Source organism: Chiloscyllium punctatum, chromosome 17 (assembly GCF_047496795.1).
Source record: "Chiloscyllium punctatum isolate Juve2018m chromosome 17, sChiPun1.3, whole genome shotgun sequence".
NCBI classification, from domain to species: domain Eukaryota; kingdom Metazoa; phylum Chordata; class Chondrichthyes; order Orectolobiformes; family Hemiscylliidae; genus Chiloscyllium; species Chiloscyllium punctatum.
Genome location: NC_092755.1, coordinates 79,760,309 through 79,783,460, shown reverse-complemented (window position 1 = coordinate 79,783,460; position 23,152 = coordinate 79,760,309). Strand labels below are relative to the sequence as shown.

General features: G+C 47.7%; 1 protein-coding gene across 8 annotated transcripts in view; it reads right to left on the bottom strand.

Annotated features, from left to right (window-relative positions):
- adgrd1 (adhesion G protein-coupled receptor D1) overlaps positions 1–23,152 on the bottom strand; it is a 324,854-nt gene that overhangs the window by 46,767 nt on the left and 254,935 nt on the right. For 5 of the 8 annotated variants that reach the window (XM_072587673.1, XM_072587674.1, XM_072587675.1 and 2 more), the window contains one exon: positions 17,166–17,257. The exons of 2 other annotated variants lie outside the window; for them this stretch is intronic. In XM_072587673.1, the coding sequence (XP_072443774.1) occupies positions 17,166–17,257 (92 nt within the window). Of the gene's footprint in view, positions 1–17,161; positions 17,258–23,152 lie in introns of those variants that run through there. One more of the 8 variants, XM_072587679.1, reaches the window with a different exon arrangement.

Genomic DNA, 23,152 nt, shown 5'->3' with positions numbered 1-23,152 from the left:
TTTCGGAGTGATGCTCCTTCGTCAGGTGAAAGCTAGTGCTTCCAATTAAACCTGTTGGACTATAACCTGGTGTTGTGTGATTTTTAAACTTTGTACACCCCAGTCCAACACCAACATCTCCAAATCATAATTAAATACAAACTGTTTTGATTGTGCATTCAGATGCAACTCTCAGTAAAATGCAAGTGTAGATTTAGACTTTATTGTCACACGTTCTCGAGTACAGGAGTACAGTGAATGGTGTACACAGTCACCGTTCTCCAGCACCACGGTGTTATACACTTCATTGAAAAACCAGAATAAGTAAAACAACAGAAATAAAGGAAACAAAATTGGTCCAACTAACCTGTGTCTGCTTCCTGACAATCAGGCTCGGCTTTATTACAACAGGGCTTTAATCAGGCTATTGTTGATGGAAGGTTTTTCCCTTGAGCTACATTCCTGACTTGAAATGGAAATTGTCAATATTCACAATACTACAACTGCTGTGAGGTATCACAGTATGGAACATACTGGACACAGACAAACAGAGGTTTGTTCTACCTCCCTACTGTTTAATTGGAACTTTTATAAATATTATAAATAAAGTCTATTTTTGGAGAGAAAAAACAAGGTATTTGTATAAAATGTTCAGCTGACGTTTGTAAGCCAGAATGGTATTTTGTTCAAATGTTTCTTTTTGCAGCTTCTGGGAGATGTGAGTTGTGAACTCAGCTGCACTCATTCATCAAGTGGCCAAACGAGGTGCAGTTAACGAACCTTTTCCTGTTTTTACAACTCAGTCACACACAATGGCTCATCACGGACTGGATCAGTTAGGGCTTCAGTGGGGAGGGATCTCCTAGAAACCTGTCCAATTCTCCCAGGATTAGACAGGGTGAACACTGGGAGGATGTTCCAATGACCAGGGAGCCCAGAACCAGGGCTAAGGATACAGGGTCGGCCATTTCGGACTGAGATGGGGAGACATGCCTTCACCCAGAGAGTGGGGATCCTGTGGGATTCTCTGTCACAGGAAGTGACTTAGGCCCGGACATTGAATGTTTTCGAGGAGGTAGATGGGGCAGCACGGTGGCTCAGTGGTTAGCACTGCTGCTTCACAGCCCTAGGGATCAGGGTTCGATTCCAGCCTCAGGCGACTGTCTGTATGGAGTGTGCACATTCTCCCCGTGTCAGCGTGGGTTTTCTCCGGGTACTCCGGTTTCCTCCCACTGTCCAAAGATGTGCAGTTTAGGTAAATTGCCCACAGTGTTCAGGGATGTGTAGGTTAGGGTGAATTGGCCAGGCTAAATTGCCCACAGTGTTCAGGGATGTGTAGGTTAGGGTGAATTGGCCATGCTAAATTGCCTACAGTGTTCAGGGATGTGTAGGTTAGGGTGAATTGGCCATGCTAAATTGCCCACAGTGTTCAGGGATGTGTAGGTTAGGGTGAATTGGCCATGCTAACCTGCCCACAGTGTTCAGGGATGTGTAGGTTAGGGTGAATTGTGACCAAGCTAAATTGCCTACAGTGTTCAGGGATGTGTAGGTTAGGGTGAATTGTGACCAAGCTAAATTGCCTACAGTGTTCTGGGATGTGTAGTTTAGGGTGAATTGGCCATGGTAAATTGCCCACAGTGTTCAGGGATGTGTAGGTTAGGGTGAATTGGCCATGCTAACCTGCCCACAGTGTTCAGGGATGTGTAGGTTAGGGTGAATTGTGACCAAGCTAAATTGCCCACAGTGTTCAGGGATGTGTAGGTTAGGGTGAATTGTGACCAAGCTAAATTGCCCACAGTGTTCAGGGATGTGTAGGTTAGGGTGAATTGTGACCAAGCTAAATTGCCCACAGTGTTCAGGGATGTGTAGGTTAGGGTGAATTGTGACCAAGCTAAATTGCCCACAGTGTTCAGGGATGTGTAGGTTAGGGTGAATTGTGACCAAGCTAAATTGCCTACAGTGTTCTGGGATGTGTAGTTTAGGGTGAATTGGCCATGGTAAATTGCCCACAGTGTTCAGGGATGTGTAGGTTAGGGTGAATTGGCCATGCTAACCTGCCCACAGTGTTCAGGGATGTGTAGGTTAGGGTGAATTGTGACCAAGCTAAATTGCCCACAGTGTTCAGGGATGTGTAGGTTAGGGTGAATTGTGACCAAGCTAAATTGCCCACAGTGTTCAGGGATGTGTAGGTTGGGTGCATTAGTTAGGAGCAAATGTAGAGTAGTAGGTTCAGGAAATGGGTTATTCTTTGGAGGGTAGGTGTGGTCTTGCTGGGTCGAAGGGCCAGTTTTGACACTGTAGGGATTCTAATACAGTCCTTAGGGCTAAAGGGATCAAAGGGTATGGGGAGGAAGTGGGAATAGGGGACTGAGTTAGATGAACAGCCATGATCCTATTGAATAGGGCGGCAGGTTCGAGGAGCTGAATGGCCTCCTCCCGCTCCTATTGTCTCTGTCTCTCACTTTGTGGTCTCACTAAGGGGAAGTGATGCTCAATAATATCACATTAATTTATAACTAAGGATTTATGCACCAAGTTACCTGGGTACCAGAGAGGGCACTGTGTGTGGGTGGGCATGGTGCACTGCTTACTGTTCCCCTGTTATCCTGTATTCCTGCTCTCCCGTTCCCCTGTTCTCCCGTTCCCCTGTACTCCTGCACTCCTGTTCCCCTCCTCTCCTATACTCCTGTTCCCCTGTTCCCCTCCTCTCCTATACTCCTGTCCCCCTGTTCTCCTATGCTCCTGTTCTCCTGTTCCCCAGTTCTCCTGTTCCCTTCCTCTCCTGTACCCATGTTCCCCTGTTCTCCTACGCTCCTGTTCTCCTGTTCCCCTCCTCTCCTGTTCTCCTGTTCCCCTCATCTCCTATTCTCCTGTTCCCCTGTTCTCCTATGCTCCTGTTCCCCTGTTCCCCTCCTCTCCTATACTCCGGTTCCCCTGTTCTCCAATGCTCCTGTTCTCCTGTTCTCCTGTTCCCCTCCTCTCCTGTACTCCTGTACTCCTGTTCCCCTGTTCCCCTCCTCTCCTGTACTCCTGTTCCCCTGTTCCCCTCCTCTCCTGTACTCCTGTTCCCCTGCACTCCTGTTCTCCTGTTCCCCTGTTCCCCTCCTCTCCTGCACTCCTGTTCTCCGTTCCCCTGTTCTCCTATACTCCTGTTCCCCTCCTCTCCTATACTCCGATTTCCCTGTTCTCCTATGCTCCTGTTCCCCTCCTCTCCTGCACTCCTGTTCTCCGTTCCCCTGTTCTCCTATACTCCTGTTCCCCTCCTCTCCTATACTCCGATTTCCCTGTTCTCCTATGCTCCTGTTCCCCTCCTCTCCTGCACTCCTGTTCTCCTGTTCCCCTCCTCTCCTATACTCCTGTTCCCCTCCTCTCCTGTACTCCTGTACTCCTGTTCCCCTCCTCTCCTGTACTCCTGTTCCCCGCACTCCTGTTCGCCTGTTCCCCTCCTCTCCTATACTCCTGTACTCCTGCTCCCCTGTTCCCCTCCTCTCCTGTACTCCTGTTCCCCTGCACTCCTGTTCTCCTGTTCCCCTATACTCCTGTTCCCCTATACTCCTGTTCCTCTGTACTCTTGTTCCCCTGCACTCCTGTTCTCCTGTTTCTCTGTTCCCCTGCTCTCCTATACTCCTGTTCCCCTCCTCTCCTATACTCCTGTACTCCTGTTCCCCTGCGCTCCTGTTCTCCTGTTCCCCGTTCTCCTATACTCCTGTTCCCCTGTTTTCCTTTACTCCTGTTCTCCTGTTCCCCTATACTCCTGTTCCCCTGTTCTCCTATACTGCTGTACTCCTGTTCCCCTGCTCTCCTGTTCCCCTCCTCTCCTATACTCCTGTTCCCCTGTTCTCCTGTACTCCTGTTCCCCTCCTCTCCTGTACTCCTGTTCCCCTCCTCTCCTATACTCCTGTTCTCCTGTTCCCCTATAGTGAGGATAGTGAGGAGGGCTGTTGTCGGCTGCAAAGTGACTTAGATATGATGCAGAGCTGGGCTAAGGAGTGGCAGATGGAGTTCAACCCTGTCAACTGTGAGGTTGTCCATTTTGGAAGGACAAATAAGAAGGCAGAATACAGGGTTAACGGTAGGGCTCTTAGTAAGGTGGAGGAGCAGAGGGATCTTGAGGTCTATGTTCATAGCTCTTTGAAAGTTGCCACTCAGGTGGATAGAGCTTGTAAGAAGGCCTATGGTGTATTAGCATTCATTAGCAGAGGGATTGAATTCAAGAGTCGTGAGGCGATGTTGCAGCTGTACAGGACCTTGGTAAGGCCACATTTGGAGTACTGTGTGCAGTTCTGGTCGCCTCATTTTAGGAAAGATGTGGAAGCTTTGGAGAGGGTGCAGAAGAGATTTACCAGGATGTTGCCTGGAATGGAGAGTAGGTCGTACGAGGATAGGTTGAGAGTGCTAGGCCTTTTCTCATTGGAATGGCGAAGGATGAGGGGTGACTTGATAGAGGTTTATAAGATGATGAGGGGAATAGATAGAGTAGACAGTCAGAGACTTTTTCCCTGGATACAACAGAGTGTTACAAGGGGACGTAAATTTAAGGTGAAGGGTGGAAGATATAGGGGAGATGTCAGGGGTGGGTTCTTTACCCAGAGAGTGGTGGGGGCATGGAATGCGCTGCCTGTGGGAGTGGCAGAGTCAGAATCATTGGTGACCTTTAAGCGGCAATTGGATAGGTACATGGATAGGTGCTTAAGCTCGGACAAATGTTCGGCACAACATCGTGGGCCGAAGGGCCTGTTCTGTGCTGTATTGTTCTATGTTCTATTATACTCCTGTTCTCCTGTTCCCCTCCTCTCCTATACTCCTATACTCCTGTTCCCCTCCTCTCCCATACTCCTGTTCTCCTGTTCCCCTATACTCCTGCTCTCCTATACTCCTGTTCCCCTCCTCTCCTATATTCCTGTTCCCCTGTTCCCCTGTTCTCCTATACTCCTGTTTGCCTCCTCTCCTATAGACCTGTTCCCCTGTTCTCCTATACTCCTGTTTGCCTCCTCTCCTATAGACCTGTTCCCCTGTTCTCCTATACTCCTGTTCCCCTCCTCTCCCATACTCCTGTTCTCCTGCTCTCCTATACTCCTGTTCCCCTCCTCTCCTATATTCCTGTTCCCCTGTTCCCCTGTTCTCCTATACTCCTGTTTGCCTCCTCTCCTATAGACCTGTTCCCCTGTTCTCCTATACTCCTGTTCCCTCCTCTCCTATAGACCTGTTCCCCTATACTCCTGTTCCCCTCCTCTCCCATACTCCTGTTCTCCTGCTCTCCTATACTTCTGTTCCCCTCCTCTCCTATATTCCTGTTCCCCTGTTCCCCTGTTCTCCTATACTCCTGTTTCCCTCCTCTCCTATAGACCTGTTCCCCTGTTCTCCTATACTCCTGTTCCCCTCCTTTCCTATAATCCTGTTCCCTTGTTCTCCTATACACATATACTCCTGTTCCCCTCCTCTCCTGCACTCCTGTTCCCCTCCTCTCCTGCACTCCTGTTCCCCTGTTCCCCTCCTCTCCTGCACTCCTGTTCCCCTGTTCCCCTCCTCTCCTGCACTCCTGTTCCCCTGTTCCCCTCCTCTCCTATACTCCTGTTCCCCAATACTCCTGTTCTCCAGTTCCCCTGCACTCCTGTTCTCCTGTTCCCCTGTTCTCCTATATTCCTGTTCCCCTGTTACCCTATACTCCTATACTCCTGTTCCCCTCCTCTCCTATACTCCTGTTCCCCAATACTCCTGTTCTCCAATTCCCCTGCACTCCTGTTCTCCTGTTCCCCTGTTCTCCTATACTCCTGTACCCCAGTTACCCTATACTCCTATACTCCTGTTCCCCTCCTCTCCTGCACTCTTGTTCCCTTGTTCCCCTCCTCTCCTATACTCTTGTTCCCCTGTTCCCCTATATTTCTGTTCCCCTCCTCTCCTATACTCCTGTACTCCTGTTCCCCTGTTCTCCTATGCTCCTGTTCCCCTCCTCTCCTGTTCTCCTGTTCCCCTCCTCTCCTGTTCTCCTGTTCCCCTGCTCTCCTGTTCCCCTGTTCTCCTATACTCCTGTCCCCCTGTTACCCTATACTCCTATACTCCTGTTCCCCTCCTCTCCTGTACTCCTGTTCCCCTGCACTCCTGTTCTCCTATACACCTGTTCTCCTGTTCCCCTATACTCTGTTCCCCTCCTCTCCTATATTCCTGTTCCCCTGTTCCCCTCCTCTCCTGTACACCTGTACTCCTGTTCCCCTGCACTCCTGTTCTCCTGTTCCCCTATACTCCTGTTCCCCTATACTCCTGTTCTCCTGTTCCCTTCCTCTCTTTTACTCCTGTACTCCTGTTCCCCTGTTCCCCTATACTCCTGTTCTCCTGTTCCCCTCCTCTCTTATACTCCTGTTCCCCGTTCCCCTATACTCCTGTTCTCCTGTTCCCCAATTCCCCTATACTCCTGTTCTCCTGTTCCCCTCCTCTCTTATACTCCTGTTCCCCGTTCCCCAATTTCCCCTATACTCCTGTTCTCCTGTTCCCCTCCTCTCTTATACTCCTGTTCCCCGTTCCCCAATTTCCCCTATACTCCTGTTCTCCTGTTCCCCTCCTCTCTTTTACTCCTGTACTCCTGTTCCCCTGTTCCCCTATACTCCTGTTCCCCTATACTCCTGTTCTCCTGTTCCCCTCCTCTCTTTTACTCCTGTACTCCTGTTCCCCTGTTCCCCTATACTCCTGTTCTCCTGTTCCCCTCCTCTCTTATACTCCTGTACTCCTGTTCCCCTATACTCCTGTTCTCCTGTTCCCCAATTCCCCTATACTCCTGTACTCCTGTTCCCCTATACTCCTGTTCCCCAATTCCCCTATACTCCTGTACTCCTGTTCCCCTCCTCTCTTATACTCCTGTTCTCCTGTTCCCCAATTCCCCTATACTCCTGTTCTCCTGTTCCCCTCCTCTCTTATACTCCTGTTCTCCTGTTCCCCAATTCCCCTATACTCCTGTTCTCCTGTTCCCCTCCTCTCTTATACTCCTGTTCTCCTGTTCCCCAATTCCCCTATACTCCTGTTCTCCTGTTCCCCTGTTCCCCTATACTCCTGTTCTCCTGTTCCCCTCCTCTCTTTTACTCCTGTACTCCTGTTCCCCTGTTCCCCTATACTCCTGTTCTCCTGTTCCCCTCCTCTCTTATACTCCTGTACTCCTGTTCCCCTATACTCCTGTACTCCTGTTCCCCAATTCCCCTATACTCCTGTACTCCTGTTCCCCAATTCCCCTATACTCCTGTTCCCCAATTCCCCTATACTCCTGTACTCCTGTTCCCCTGTTCCCCTATACTCCTGTACTCCTGTTCCCCTCCTCTCTTATACTCCTGTTCTCCTGTTCCCCAATTCCCCTATACTCCTGTACTCCTGTTCCCCTATACTCCTGTTCTCCTGTTCCCCAATTCCCCTATACTCCTGTACTCCTGTTCCCCTCCTCTCTTATACTCCTGTTCTCCTGTTCCCCAATTCCCCTATACTCCTGTACTCCTGTTCCCCTCCTCTCTTATACTCCTGTTCTCCTGTTCCCCAATTCCCCTATACTCCTGTACTCCTGTTCCCCTATACTCCTGTTCTCCTGTTCCCCAATTCCCCTATACTCCTGTACTCCTGTTCCCCTCCTCTCTTATACTCCTGTTCTCCTGTTCCCCAATTCCCCTATACTCCTGTTCCCCTCCTCTCTTATACTCCTGTTCTCCTGTTCCCCAATTCCCCTATACTCCTGTACTCCTGTTCCCCTCCTCTCTTATACTCCTGTTCTCCTGTTCCCCAATTCCCCTATACTCCTGTACTCCTGTTCCCCTCCTCTCTTATACTCCTGTTCTCCTGTTCCCCAATTCCCCTATACTCCTGTTCTCCTGTTCCCCAATTCCCCTATACTCCTGTTCTCCTGTTCCCCTCCTCTCTTATACTCCTGTTCTCCTGTTCCCCAATTCCCCTATACTCCTGTTCTCCTGTTCCCCTCCTCTCTTATACTCCTGTTCTCCTGTTCCCCAATTCCCCTATACTCCTGTTCTCCTGTTCCCCTGTTCCCTTATACTCCTGTTCTCCTGTTCCCCAATTCCCCTATACTCCTGTTCTCCTGTTCCCCTCCTCTCTTATACTCCTGTTCTCCTGTTCCCCAATTCCCCTATACTCCTGTTCTCCTGTTCCCCTGTTCCCTTATACTCCTGTACTCCTGTTCCCCTATACTCCTGTACTCCTGTTCCCCAATTCCCCTATACTCCTGTACTCCTGTTCTCCTGTACTCCTGTTCTCCTATACTCCGAAATGGTGGTGTAACCCTACACACGGATGAAAAAAACCACCATTTTGACTGGGACAACACATCTATTCTGGGACAGACTAAGCAAAGACAGGCCAGAGAATTCCTAGAGGCCTGGCACTCCAACCACAACGCCATAAACAAACACATAGATCTAGATGCCATCTATCAACCCCTTAGAAAACGAACAGGAAATTACATCACCATAAACCCCAGGAACCCCATCCAGGAGAAAGATACAAACAGAAAGCAGGAGACAACAGCTTCGCTTCACTTGGAGGTCGCCACTGATGATGTTACCTAACCAGGTAATGAAATGTCTGGATATCAAACCTACAGCTCAGTGAGCAAACCTACACCCTAAACCTCAACCTGAGCTACAAACCTTCACAAATCTCATTTATACCTTTCCCCTCTCACCCTAAACCTACGCCCTCTAGTTCTGGACTCCCCAACCCCAGGGAAAAGACTTTGTCTATTTACCCTATCCATGTCCCTCATAATTTTGTAAACCTCTATAAGGTCACCCCTCAGCCTCCGACGCTCCAGGGAAATCAGCCCCAGCCTGTTCAGCCTCTCCCTGTAGCTCAAACCCTCCAACCCTGGCAACATCCTTGGAAATCTTTTCTGAACCCTTTCAAGTTTTACAACATCTTTCCGATAGGAAGGAGACCAGAATTGCACGCAATATTCCAACAGTGGCCTAACCAATGTCCTGTACAGCCACAACATGACCTCCCAACTCCTATACTCAATACTCTGACCAATAAAGGAAAGCATACCAAACACCTTCTTCACTATCCTATCTACCTGCGACTCCACTTTCAAGGAGCTATGAACCTGCACTCCAAGGTCTCTTTGTTCAGCAACACTCCCTAGGACCTTACCATTAAGTGTATAAGTTCTACTAAGATTTGCTTTCCCAAAATGCAACACCTCGCATTTATCTAAATTTAACTCTATCTGCCACTTCTCAGCCCATTGGCCCATCTGGTCCAGATCCTGCTGTAATCTGAGGTAACCCTCTTCGCTGTCCACTACACCTCCAATTTTGGTGTCATCTGCAAACTTACTCACTCTACCTCTTATGCTCACATCCAAATCATTTATATAAATGACAAAAAGTAGAGGATCCAGCACCGATTCTTGTGGCACTCCACTGGTCACAGGCCTCCAGTCTGAAAAACAACCCTCCACCACCACCCTCTGTCTTCTACCTTTGAGCCAGTTCTGTATCCAAATGGCTCGTTCTCCCTGTATTCCATGAGATCTAACCTTGCTAACCAGTCTCCTTACTGAAACCTGCCAAACACCTTACTGAAATCCATATAGATCACATCCACTGCTCTGCTCTAATCAATCCTCTTTGTTACTTCTTCAAAAAACACAATCAGGTTTGTGAGGTATGATTCCCCACGCACAAAGCCATGTTGACTATCCCTCTGTTCCCCTGCACACCTGTTCCCCTGTTCTCCTGTTCCCCTGTACACCTGTTCCCCTGTTCTCCTGCTCTTCTCTACTCCTGTACCCCATAATCTTCTGTTCTCCTCTAATCCTGTACTCCTGCTCTCCTGTAATTGAGTACCAGTTACAATAAAATCTAAAAATCTGAATCCAACACCATAAATACAGTGGTACAATACATGGTGCATCTTGGGGAGTGTTCGCAAAATAATATTTAACATTATTTAGTAAAGGCGGCCAAAAACTTGTGAAAGGAGCTGACAGAATGGGGGCCATTGCTGGGGTCCCTGAACCTGTGGAAAGCGCCCCCCCCCCGCCGCAAACTATAATTGGAGAGAGTCAGCAACCTCAAATGTTCTGGTGTTGAGGAGTTCACAGAGATGGGAAGAGGATGAGGCCATGGAAGCAATATCAACACGGGGATGATACATGATATTGAACCAAGTTGTTATTTAATGGGGACATACTGTGGAGCAAATCAGTATCTGTGCTGCAGTAAGAATATCGACAGTGGGACTGATTAAATTAATGGTGGAGTACCTCAGGAAGGGTTGAACCACCTTCTATAATTTCAGAAAGAATCCAGGACTACCTATCATTACGTTCAGCTAATGGAGACAGTGGGACCTCACTCGATTGGCATTTGTTTAAAACGATTCTCTCGGTGATTTTATTTTGCCATCGAGTGGTTACTGCGGTGACTGCGCAATTGAGAGTTTAAAATGTCAAGGTGAGAGGGTGAACTTTGACCTCAGACATACACACAGCCTCTTATCACTTGTAGATAAATTAAAGAGCTCACTTCTGAGAACTGCAGCTTGGTCTAGATTTTTTCCAAAAAATTTGGAAATTGTTACGACACACCTCTGGAGGCTGATGGGACTTCATCCTGGGCCTCGTGGCTCAGAGGGAGGGACACTACCACTGCCCCAAAGTCCTGGCAGCCTAGTCGATGTAACCCATCCTTCTAACTGAACTTGCTGAGGTCCCATTACATTCCATGAGCCTTGCCCTAACGCCTTCCGAGGCATCGTTGCTAATTGGATATTTCCAACCATTCAGGAATGGTCCATTCAGAGTCTCCACATATTGAACCTTAATCCCCAGGACGTTGCCAAGAGAAACATCCCGGGCCAATGAGAAACATGGATTCTCTTCCTACTCCTTTGACACTTTGATCTGACTGGGATCCAAACATAATCCAATTGGATTTCCACTCTACTATGAGGGGCGGAGCACTGTGGGGACAGACAGGATCAGGTGATCAGACCTTTCCAATTCCCCTCCCTGGCCACCCAAAACCCACCCCTTCCCCCCAGTCAAAGTTTTGGTGATACTGACCCCTACCCTAAGCCAGCAGCATGCAAACAATAAATCTGGTAGATCAGTGAATTGAACAAAATGATAGACATTGGATCTACGCACCTGAACAATGGACTATTCCACCTGTCCCTGAACCTCAGCACTTCAATCAGGAAAGTGATGGAAGGGGTCACCAACAGGGCTACCAAGCAGCACCTGCTCAGCAATAACCTGCTCAGTGACACCCAGTTTGGGTTCCCCCCAGGGTCACTCAGCTCCTGACCTCATTCCAGCCTTGGGTCAAACATGGACAAAAGAGCTGAATTCCAGAGGGGAGGGGAGAGGGACAGTCCTTAACATCAAGGCTGCATTCGACTGGGTGTGGCATCAAGGAGCCCGAGCAAAACTGGCATCAATGGATATCGGGGGTAAAGTCTGTGCTGATTGGAGTCATACCTGGTTCTATGGAAGATGGTTGAAGTTGTTGGAGGACTGTCATCTTACTCCAGGACATCTCGGCAGGAATTCTACAGATGTTGCTCTAAGATTAATATCAAATAGCTGAGAAGTAGGTTTGATTGAGAGGATCTAATCCAGGGAGCAGTATCTTCAGGAGCAATTTTCTTGTGTCTCAACACAGGAGCATCAATACTCATGAACTCAAACATTGACTAACAATTCTAAGCCCAACCATCTGCAGCTGCTTCATCAATGACCTTCCCTCCAGCATAAGGTCAGAAGTGGGAATGTTCATCGATGATTGCACAATGTTCAGCACCATTCTCGATACTGAAGCAGTCGATGTTCAAATGTCACAAGATCTGGACAATATCCAGGGCTTGGGTTGAAAAGTGGCAAGAAAGGGTGAGGGGGAAAGATGTAAAAGAGACCTAAGGGGAAACTTGTTCACGCAGAGGGTGGTACATGTACGGAATGAGCTGCCAGAGGATGTGGTGGAGACTGGTACAATTGTAACATTTAAGAGCCATCTGGATGGGTATATGAATAGGAAGGGTTTGGAGGGATATGGGCCGGGTGCTGGCAGGTGGCACTAGATTGGGTTGGGATATCTGGTCGGCATGGACGGGTTGGACCGAAGGGTCTGTTTCCATGCTGTACATCTCTATGACTCTATGAAACATTCATGCCGCACAAACATCAGGCAATGACTATCTTCAACCAATGAGAATATAACCATTTCCCTTTGACGCTCAATGGCATCACCATCACTAGGGCTCTCATCATCAACACCCTCGGAGTTTACTATTGACCAGAAACTGAACTGGACAATCCAGATAAATAATGTGTTAACAAGAGCAGGTCAGAGGCTAGGAATCCTGCAGCGAGAGACTCAACTCTGTCTCCCCAAAGCCTGTCCACCATTTCCAAGGCACAAGTCAGGAGTGTGATGGAATACTCCCCACTTGCCTGGATGGGGGCAGCTCCAACAACACTCAAGAAGCTCAACACCATCCAGGACAAAGCAGCCCCCGCTTGATTGGCCCCCCATCGATCACCTTGAATACTCTCTCCCACCATCACCAACACTCAATAGCAGCACAGTGTACATTGATGTACTGGAACAACGTACCCAGGCACCTTCCTCCAAACCCACAACCACTCCTATCTGGAATGCCAAGGGACAGCAGATACATAGGAACATGTACGGAATGAGCTGCCGGAGGATGTGGTGGAGGCTGGTACAATTGCAACATTTTAGAGGCATCTGGATGGGTATATGAATAGGACGGGTTTGGAGGGATATGGGCAAGTTCCCCTCCAAGCCACTTGCCATCCCGACTTGGGAATATATCACTGTTCCTGCAGTGTCACTGGGTCAAAAATCCTGGAATTCTCTCCCTATCAGCATGATGGGTATCCCTACACCCCACTGACTGCAGCAGTGTCAGAAGGCAGTTCACTACCACCTTCTCAAAATCAACAAGAGCCAGGCCAATAAATGCTGGCCCACAACCCAGGAAAGAGTAAAACAGGAGGAGGTGGTTTGATGGACGGATTTTAGCTTATGGTGGACACAGGCAGATCACTCATCAACCAGGATCATTGTACCATTTGGTGATTACACCTGCATACTTTCAGTCACTGGTAATACAATCCCCTCTCGAAAGCTCCAAACCTCTCTAAGTCTCTTAGCTCCTTTGACATCTTTGTCCATGCTTTTGGCCATCTGAACTAATATCTCTTTCTATAGCTTGGTATCCTACTTGGTTTTGCAACACTCTGGTGAAGCACTGATGGGGTTTTTTTTCCATCTTTTTCTTCTTCATGTTGTGTGTGTGCAGGTGAGCACTGATGGTTTATCACATTATTAATGATGAAGTTGTTGTTGTCACATTACTCCACGAGAAGGGGAAGGTTTGTGCCTCATTAACCCAGCTTAACTGAGCACGTCACCTGGGCTGGTACAGCTCAGTGATGAAACAGTGTGACATTAACCAGGCCTGCACGTCCTTCAGTTCAGAGCGGTGAATGAATTAGGGCATGCAAAATTAAGAGAGAATGGCTTGTAGACAGAGAGTGAGAGAAAGAGAGAGACAGACAGATAGACAGAGAGAGAGAGAGAGAGAGAGAGAGAGAGAGAGAGAAGAAGTATTTCTGCTGCTCGGTGGAGGCATGGCGACCTGGTCTGGTATGTCTCGAGATGATGACCGGGAGTTATCACTCAAGCCCTAATGGGAGTCTGGGATGACCCCTACCCCAAAAACCTGGGGGAACACTGCGAGCTTCCAAGCCTGAGATGGAGAATTTTGTCGGCTTCACATTATTGAGAGATACACAGCAAAGGCAGAGAAACATGACTGACACAGAGGTCAGCTGGGATAGAAGGGTCCATAGGCCAAATGGCCTCTTCCTGTTCCAATTATCCCTGAACTTCATAACGTAATGTTGAAGATAACTAAGAAGAGCAGGTCAGAAAGTGTATGACTGTTTACTTCCGTTAATTTGGAAAATGAAAAGTTTTACCAACATCTTCTGCGCAATTCAACTGATTGGTGCTGGATAATTACCAAGGCTATGGTAAATTTGTGATAATTATCAGATGAAGCATTAACAGTTTTGTTCCTCTACAAACACAGCTGCTGTAATAGCATTCTTTCAATTATACAATCAATTTATTTTCATCAAACATTCCTTATCATTGCTTTGTCATTTATAATTGATTTCATAGAATTAATTTTCAAATCACAATCAAATAAATTTAGTTCTAAATATAAATTGTGAGAGGGACAGAGACCATTAATTGCCTTTGGGTTTGACCTTCACAGTGCCTCTATTACAGCCCACTCATCTTGTCCAAGCCTTTTTTCAAGATTACTCTGAAATGTATTGAACCAATGAACATTCACCATCAGACAGTTACTGGTCAGAAACTTCCCACATCTGCAAAGATTTACAAAGAGGCGTTCAAAAGTACAAGGGGGCTCTGACAGAGGGATCTGCAGAAACTGTTTCCTCTGGCATGGAGCTCAGTAAGCAGGGGGAAGGGGGCTCACAAGATTGGAGGTAATTGGGAAAAGAACCACCAGTGGAGATAAGGAAAATATCTTGGCCCACAGCGAGTTGTTGTGATCTAAACATGGTGCCTGAAAGGACAGTGGGAACACATTTAATATTCTACACTGGGATTGGGTCTGAAGTGGGAAAACCACAAGAGTAATAGGGCAAGAGTGTGGGGGCAGGGGAGGATTAATTGGATTGCCCTTTCAGACAGGGTGGGGCTGGATAAGCACCTGCATTGGGTGATCCTTGAAGGGACACATCATCTGACTCTCCATCACATTGTTCAGGAATCTAAAGGAGGCCACTCCCACCACGCTGAACTTGGTCAACTCAACATACAGGGCATCAAATGGCAGAGTGGGCCCGGAACCTTCCAGCTTCCTGAGTCAGGAGCTGAGAGCTAAGCTGATACCCTGTTCCCACTATTAATCAACAACAATCACGATTCTGTAGGGAGACCTGGTGCTGCCTGACATTGTCTTGTGGTGGTGAGTCCTCACCAGCACATAGAACCAATCAAAAATATATTTTAAAGCTGGTGTAAATGGAAGCAGGAAAGGTGGACATCTCCCACTGATCCACCCCATTAACCTCTCACTCCCCTACCTCAGAAACAACACCGGGTCAAAAATAACAAAGTTTAGATGGCTCAATACTGAATGACTTTCTGGTGTTAACACATTGAATTGTTGTTAAGGAGAGTAACTGGCCTATTCTTTCAGAGGCGGAATTCTAATGTCAGCAGGCATTCTTGACTCTGTGACAGACCTGAGTGTTGTCACTTCTGGGACCTCCCAGTGGTTCTGGCTCTGAATATTGATGACAATTCTTTATAAGAATCGCTCTTTAGAGATCGAGTAATGTAATGTGTTCATGGTTTTTATTTGTTCTCGGGATGTGGACAAGCTGTGATGCATGTATTACCCATCCCTAATTGCCCAGAGGGTAGTAAGAGTCGATCACTTTGCTGTGGGTCTGGAGTCATATGTAGGCCAGACTGGGTAAGGATGGCAGATTTCCCTCCCTAAAGGACATTAGTGATCCTACTGGGGGGTTTTCTGACAATTAACAACAGGTTCTCAGCCATCATTAGACTCTTAATTCCAGATTTTTATTGAATTCAAATGTCACCATCTGCCCTGGTGGGATTCAAACCCATGTCCCCAGAACATTAGCTTGGGGCTCTAACATATAAACAAGGAACAAGAAAGGCCACTCAGCCCTTCGAGCTTGCTCTACCATGGAATAAGACCATGGCTGATCTGTGGCCTAACTGCATATACCTGCCTTTGGCAAATACCCCTTAACACCTTCGCTGAACACAAGTCTAACTATTTCAGATTTAAAATTAATAACCGATCCAACATCCACGTCTATTTGTGGAAGAGAGTTCCAAACCTCTCCCACCCTTTGTGTGTCGAAGTGCTTCCTAACGTCTCTCCTGAACGCTCTGGCCCTCATTGTCAGACTGTGCCCCTAGATGGAGAACCTCCAACCAGTGAAAATTGTTTATCTTTATCTACCCTGTCTTTTCCTATTAACATCTTGAAGACTTCAATCAAGTCACCCCTTAACCTTCTAAATTCTAGAGAAAACAGTCCTAGTTTGTATAATCTCTCCTCATAACTTAATCCCTGAAATCCCGATAATTTCTTGTAAACCTACAGTGTACTCCCTCCAAGGCCAGTCTCTCCTTCCTAAGGTGTGGGGCTCAGATCTGCTCACAATGCTCCGAGTGAGGTCTAACCAGGGTTCTGTATAACTGCAGCATAACTCTTCATCCCTTTGGTCATCAGGAATCCATCTCCTTCTGCCTTAAAAATGTTTAAAGATTCTGCATTGACACTCTGGTTCAGGGTATGACTCATCCAGTGACATTACCCTGTAGCTAGTCTTCTGTCTCAAACAAGAAAGCTAAGTTTATACATTATAAACAAACATTACAGGAGTCAGTGGGTTTGGTGTATGGGCAGCTTGTAAACTTCCAGCAACCTAACTAAATCAGGCAGAGTCACAGCTTCAGAAATTAGAAACAGAATGTGGCCATTCAGCCCATTCAATTGGGGCATGGTCAGCATGATTGATCATCCAACTATCCAATCACTCAGTAGCTCAGAGTCAAAATCCCGTGATAAACTCAATCACTCAGAAACAAGACACCACAGGCTGCACAGAGTGCGGGGCACAGTCTGAAAGGCGAGTGCATTATAACATCCAGGCAGCACTGATTCCACTAGCAATAGCATCACCTTGTGCTCCTGGATCACAGCGAAGGCCACTTGAATGTTGACATTTCATCTTAATCTGTGTCACCTACTCCATCCTTGCTGATGAGCTTTGAGCTGGCGTTTGTTGTGAATTAAGTTGATTAGTGGCGGCTTTTACTTACAGAAGAAAATATCTTGCAACTGAGAGACAGCGCTGGGTCTCTCGTGAATTATAATTACTTTTACTTCTTGACTGGTAGTTTTTCCTAATTCCTCACAGCTCATTGGTTTTTAGCGCACACATGCATTTATCTTTAGGAGGGTAATAGGTGATTTTCCACCTCAATGGATAATGATAAGAATATAGCCACTGGAGTACTTTGACTGTTCTGTTCCCCATTGAGTGGAATCTAACAACCAGGAGCAATGATGTAGCAACTTACTTGAATGCATTTGCATCTCCATGTATCTTGTAATTGTCTGCACTGATTCTTGAAATGATCCTGGTCACTGCAATGAGAATGCCAACATTCACCTGAAACCAATAGGATCAGTATGTTAATAGAGTCTGGCTTACACTTTTCAAATATCAATGTCGGCCAGTGACCCAGTGCAAAGACAACAAGTTCAGGGTAGGCTCAGTCAAAGGACGGGAACATGTCATCTAGACTGACATTCCCAATGGCCGCACTGAGGGAACACTGTACTGTCCCTTACTTCAGATAAGATGTTCAACCGAGCCCCTGTCTCAGACTGACACGGCAGGGGAAGCAGGAAGTTGTCCTGCTCAATAGTTGCCTCTCAAACAACATCCACTAAAACCCACAGCCTCACCATTTATCACAACATGGGGGTGTGCAAACTGGCTGCAGCATTTTCAACGCTGTAGCAGTGATTGCTGAAGGATCTAATCAGCCCGAGAAATACTTGAGGATATCCTGAAGCCATGCAGGCACTACATAAATGTAAATGTTTTCTTTATTTATTACTTAGGAATTTAGAAAGGTGCTCTAATTGCAATTCATCATGAATATGGATGAAATATCATCAAATAATTATTAAAATGTGCTCATCGTCATTTTGTCAGGTCACCCCAAACGAGAATTTACATTCAGAGTGTTGATGTTTATAAATCATTTATACCTAAAAGAACTCACATTTATATAGAGCCTGACACCTCCTCAAAAACTGCTTTGACTCAATGATGTTATTTTTGTGCTCTCTTCACTGGGGCTTTCCAGGAAAATTGATTGCCCACTTGATTGGCACCCACACTCACAAGCAGCTACTCCCTCCATCACCAACACTCAGTAACAGCAGTGTGTACCATCTACAAGAAACACCGTAGAAACTCACCAAAGATCCTCAGACAGTACCTTCCAAATCCAAAACCACTTCCATCTAGAAGGACAAGAACTGCAGATACATGGGAACACCACCCCCTGCAAGTTCCCCTCCGAGCCACTCACCATCCTGACTTGGAAATATATCACCGTTCCTTCACTGTCACTGGGTCAGAATCCTGGAATTCCCTCCCTAAGGACATTGTGGGTCTACCCACAGCACATGGACTGCAGCGGTTTAAGAAGGCATCTCATCCCCACCTTCTCAAGGGGCAACTAGGGACAGGCAATAAATGCTGGGCCCACCAGTGAGACCCACATCCCAGGAGTGAAAGCAAACCACACACAGCAAACTGAGAGCGTGATTCTGGAAAAGCACAGCAGGTCAGGCAGCATCTGAGGAACAGGAGAATCAATGTTTCGGGCATAAGCCCTTCATTAGGAATCACAGTAAGCTCCTGGAAATCTCAATCAGGCTGTTAACCAGTTACTTGGTTTAGATGGTGTTGCAGGATATGGCCAGGACAATGCTCCTCTACCAGTGAGGATGTTGACAATTGCCTGAATAGCCATGGCCCAGTTTAACATTTCATGTAGAATGTGGACTGTTCCTCAGTCGACTAAGGGTGCCACCCTGGACGATGAGCTATAATGTCAGCTCATTGATTCGAACATCTAAACGTCATGGAAACTTTGCGAGAAAAGAATACAGTAAAATGAAAGACCAATCTCAGAGAGAAGGCTTTGGTTATGCGACAGAAACTGCACAGTGTTTACACAGTGAGAGTTAACTTATTTCCGAAACTACATCCCACATTCACGTGGTTCGACTCAGGGTCAAGGTGACAAATACAAGTCACACTCGTGATTTTTCTGTGCGGTAGACGATGAGATCAGCTGACTGGATCTCACCTTCCCACACTCTGGACTCGTTCATTTACAAAGTGCAGCCGAAGGATACAGGGATCCCACGGTTGGGTAATGCCATGGTCAAAGCCATTCAAATGAACAGACTGGAACTCTTATCCTCTCAGCCTCACATCGTCGATAACTAGACCAATTAGTATTTACAGTTACAGAGTCAGACAGCACGGAAACTGACCCTTTTTTATGATACTTTTATGGGGTGTGGGTGTTGCTGGAACAATTCAGAGGGCTGTTTAGAATCAATCCCCTCGCTCGGGTCTGGAATCGTGTGTAGGTCACACCAGGTAAGGATGACAGATTTCCTTCCTACATGAACAAGTGATAATAGTTTTGTGGTTTCCATCGTTCTGACTCAGTGGGGTAACACGCTGGAAATAAAACCACACTATTCCTCAAGTCATCCCGAAAATTAAGGATTTTTTAAATTATGTAAAAATCTCCAATTTACCCATCTTCCAGACCCAGGGCTAACAGAAGCACAGAAAGGTTTGTACTAAACAAAAAACATTATTTCATACAATTAAATAGACTCTCCCCTCAGGTCAACAATGTAGTTACAAACAATCAGCTCCATCAGTTAAAACCGTCACATCACACACACAAACAGAGAGATGCAGGCAGGAATAAAAACATGGGTGTTACGGGTGGAGGGAAAGACTGAGAAGGCAGTTCAGTGTTCAGTGAGTTTGCTGAGATGATCCATTTGCTGATGAGAACCTGTTCCTCCATCCTTGCTTTCCAGTTAATTTCATTTGTTTGCAGGAAGCAGAGGGTGGCTGGTTCACTGATAAAGAGCTTTCTGACTTTAATTAAAAGTCACAGCTAATGATAACTGATGAGGGACAAATAATTGGTTTCTTCACGCCTAATGTGGGTTTTACTGCAGAGAACAGCCCCAAATGTTTAGCCACTTGAGAACCAATCACATAACAGTTGGCCAGAAGAAGACCTTTCTCATCAATAACAGGTAACTAGTCCATACACCAACTGTTGCTGGCTGAATCTTCATTTGTACACATCTCTTCAGTGCCAACTCATCTGCAAACTACATTTCAACTATTCCTGTAGTCGGTGGCTGTGTAAACAGTGCTTACAATGAAGTCAGGTTACTGGCTTTCAAACATGCAGCAGTCCTTTGCTTTATGACAGTGTTTTGCCCATTTCAGTTCACAATCGAGGGGGATGTTGCCAGGGTTGGAGGGTTTGAGCTACAGGGAGAGGCTGAATAGGGTGGGGCTGTTTCCCTGGAGCATCGGAGACTGAGGGGTGACCTTATAGAGGTTTGTAAAATCATGAGGAGCATGGATAGGATAAACAGACAAGGTTTTTTCACTGGGGTGGAAGGAGTTCAGAACAAGAGGGCATAGGTTTAGGGTGAGAGGGGAAAGATATAACAGGGATCTAAGGAGTAACTTGTTCACACAGAGGGTGGTACGTGTATGGAATGAGCTTCCAGAAGAAGTGGTGGCAGCTGGTACAATGACAGTATTTAAAAAGCATCTGGATGGGCATATGAAAGAAAGGGTCGAGAAGGATATGGACCAAATACTGGCAAATGAGACAATATTAATGGAATATCTGGTCAGTATGGACAGGTTGGACAGAAGGGTCTGTTCCTGTGCTGTACATTTCTATAAGTCAACAAAAAAAAACATGATTATCTTTACACCATCTCTGAGACCAGCTTTTCAATCCGAGATCTCTTTTGCTCAATTTAAACGCTGAGTTGGAATTTGAATCCACGCCTCCCGAGCATTAACTCCTCCAACTGGAGTACTACAATGCTGCAACATCTGACAGCACTGTCATCTTCTACAACACCACCATATCTTATAATACCACCATCCCCTACAACACCGCCATCTCCTACAACATCCCCAACCCCTACAACACCGCCATCCCCTACAACACCCCCATCCCCTACAACATCCCCAACCCCTACAACACCGCCATCCCCTACAACACCGCCATCCCCTACAACACCGCCATCCCCTACAACATCCCCAACCCCTACAACACCGCCATCCCCTACAACACCCCCATCCCCTACAACACCGCCATCCCCTACAACACCCCCATCCCCTACAACATCGCCATCCCCTACAACACCGCCATCCTCTACAAAACTGCCATTTCCAACAACACCGCCATCCCTTACAACACCCCCAACCCCTACAACACCGCCATCTTCTACAATACCACCATCCCCTACAACACCGCCATCCACTACAACACAGCCATCTCCTAAAACAACACCATCATCTCCTACAACACAGTCACCTCCTACAACACCGCCATCCCCTACAACATCCCCATCCCCTATAACACCATCTTCTACAATACCCCCATCTCCTATACCACCGCCTTCTCCTACAACACCGCCATCCCCTACAATACCCCTATTCCCTACAATACCCCCATCCACTACAACACCACCATCCCCACAACACCCTCATCCCCTACAACACCGTCATCCACTACAACACCCTCATCCCCTACAACACCGCCATCCACTACAACACCGCCATCCCCTACAGCACTGTCATCCCCTACAACACCTCCATCCCCTACAACACCCCGAACCCCTACAACACCCCTCTCCCCTATAATAACACCATCCCCTACAACACCGCCATTCCCTACAACACCCACATCCCTTACAGCTCTGCCATCTCCTACAACACCGCCCTCTCCTACAATACCGCCATCCCCCACAACACCCCCACCCCCTACAACACCCCATCCCCTACTCCACCTCCACCCCTACAACACCCCCATCCCCTACAATAATGCCATCTCTACAACTCCGCCATCCCCTACACCATCGCCATCCCCCACAACACCGCCATCCCTACAACAGCATCATCCCCTACAACACCCCTATCCCTGACAACGCCCCCATCCCCTACAACTCATCCCCTACACTACCGCCATACCCTACAACACCCCCATCTCCTACAACACCACCATCCCCTACAACACAGCCATCCCCAACAACACTCCCATCCCCTACAACACCCCCATCGCCGACAACATTGCCCTCTCCTACAATACCGCTCTCTCCTACAATATCGCCATACCCTACAACAGCACCATCCCCTCCAACTCCCCCATAACCTACAACGCCGCCATCCCCTACAACTCCCCTATCCCCTACAACAACCCCACCACGTAGAACACCACCATTCCCGACAATAACGCCATCCCCTACAACACTGCCATCTCCTACAACACCGCCATCCACTACAATAACGCCAACCCCTACAACAACGCCATCCCCTACACTCTGCCATCCCCTACAACACCCCATCCCCTACAACACCGCCATCTCCTAGAACACCGCCATCCCCTAAAATAACGCCATCCCCGACAACACCGCCATCCCCTACAACACCGCCATCCCCTACAACACCACCATCCCCTATAACACCCCCATCCCCAACAACACCCCCATCTCCTACAATACCGCCATCTCCTACAACACCTCCATCTCCTACAACACCCCCATCCCCTACAACACCTCCATCCCCTACAACACCCCGAACCCCTACAAAACCCCCAACCCCTACAACACCCCTGTCCCCTACAACACCGCCATCCCCTACAACACCCTCATCCCCTACAACACCGCCATCCCCTACAGCATTGTCATCCCCTACAACACCTCCATCCCCTACAACACCCCGAACCCCTACAACACCCCCCTCCCCTACAATAACACCAGCCCCTACAACACCGCCATCCCCTACAATAACGCCATCCCCTAAAATAACGCCATCCCCGACAACACCGCCATCCCCTACAACACCCCCAACCCCTACAACACCCCTGTCCCCTACAACACCGCCATCCCCTACAACACCGCCATCCCCTACAACACCACCATCCGCTACAACACCCTCATCCCCTACAACACCGCCAGCCACTACAACACCGCCATCTCCTACAACACCCCCATCCCCTACAACACCCCCATCCCCTACAACACCCTCAACCCCTACAACACCACCATCCCCTACAACATCCACAGCCCCTACAACATCTCCATCCCCTACAACACGGCTGTCCCCCACAACACCGCCATCCCTACAACAGCACCATCCCCTACAACACCGCCATGCCCTACAACAGCACCTATCCCCTACAACACCCCCATCGCT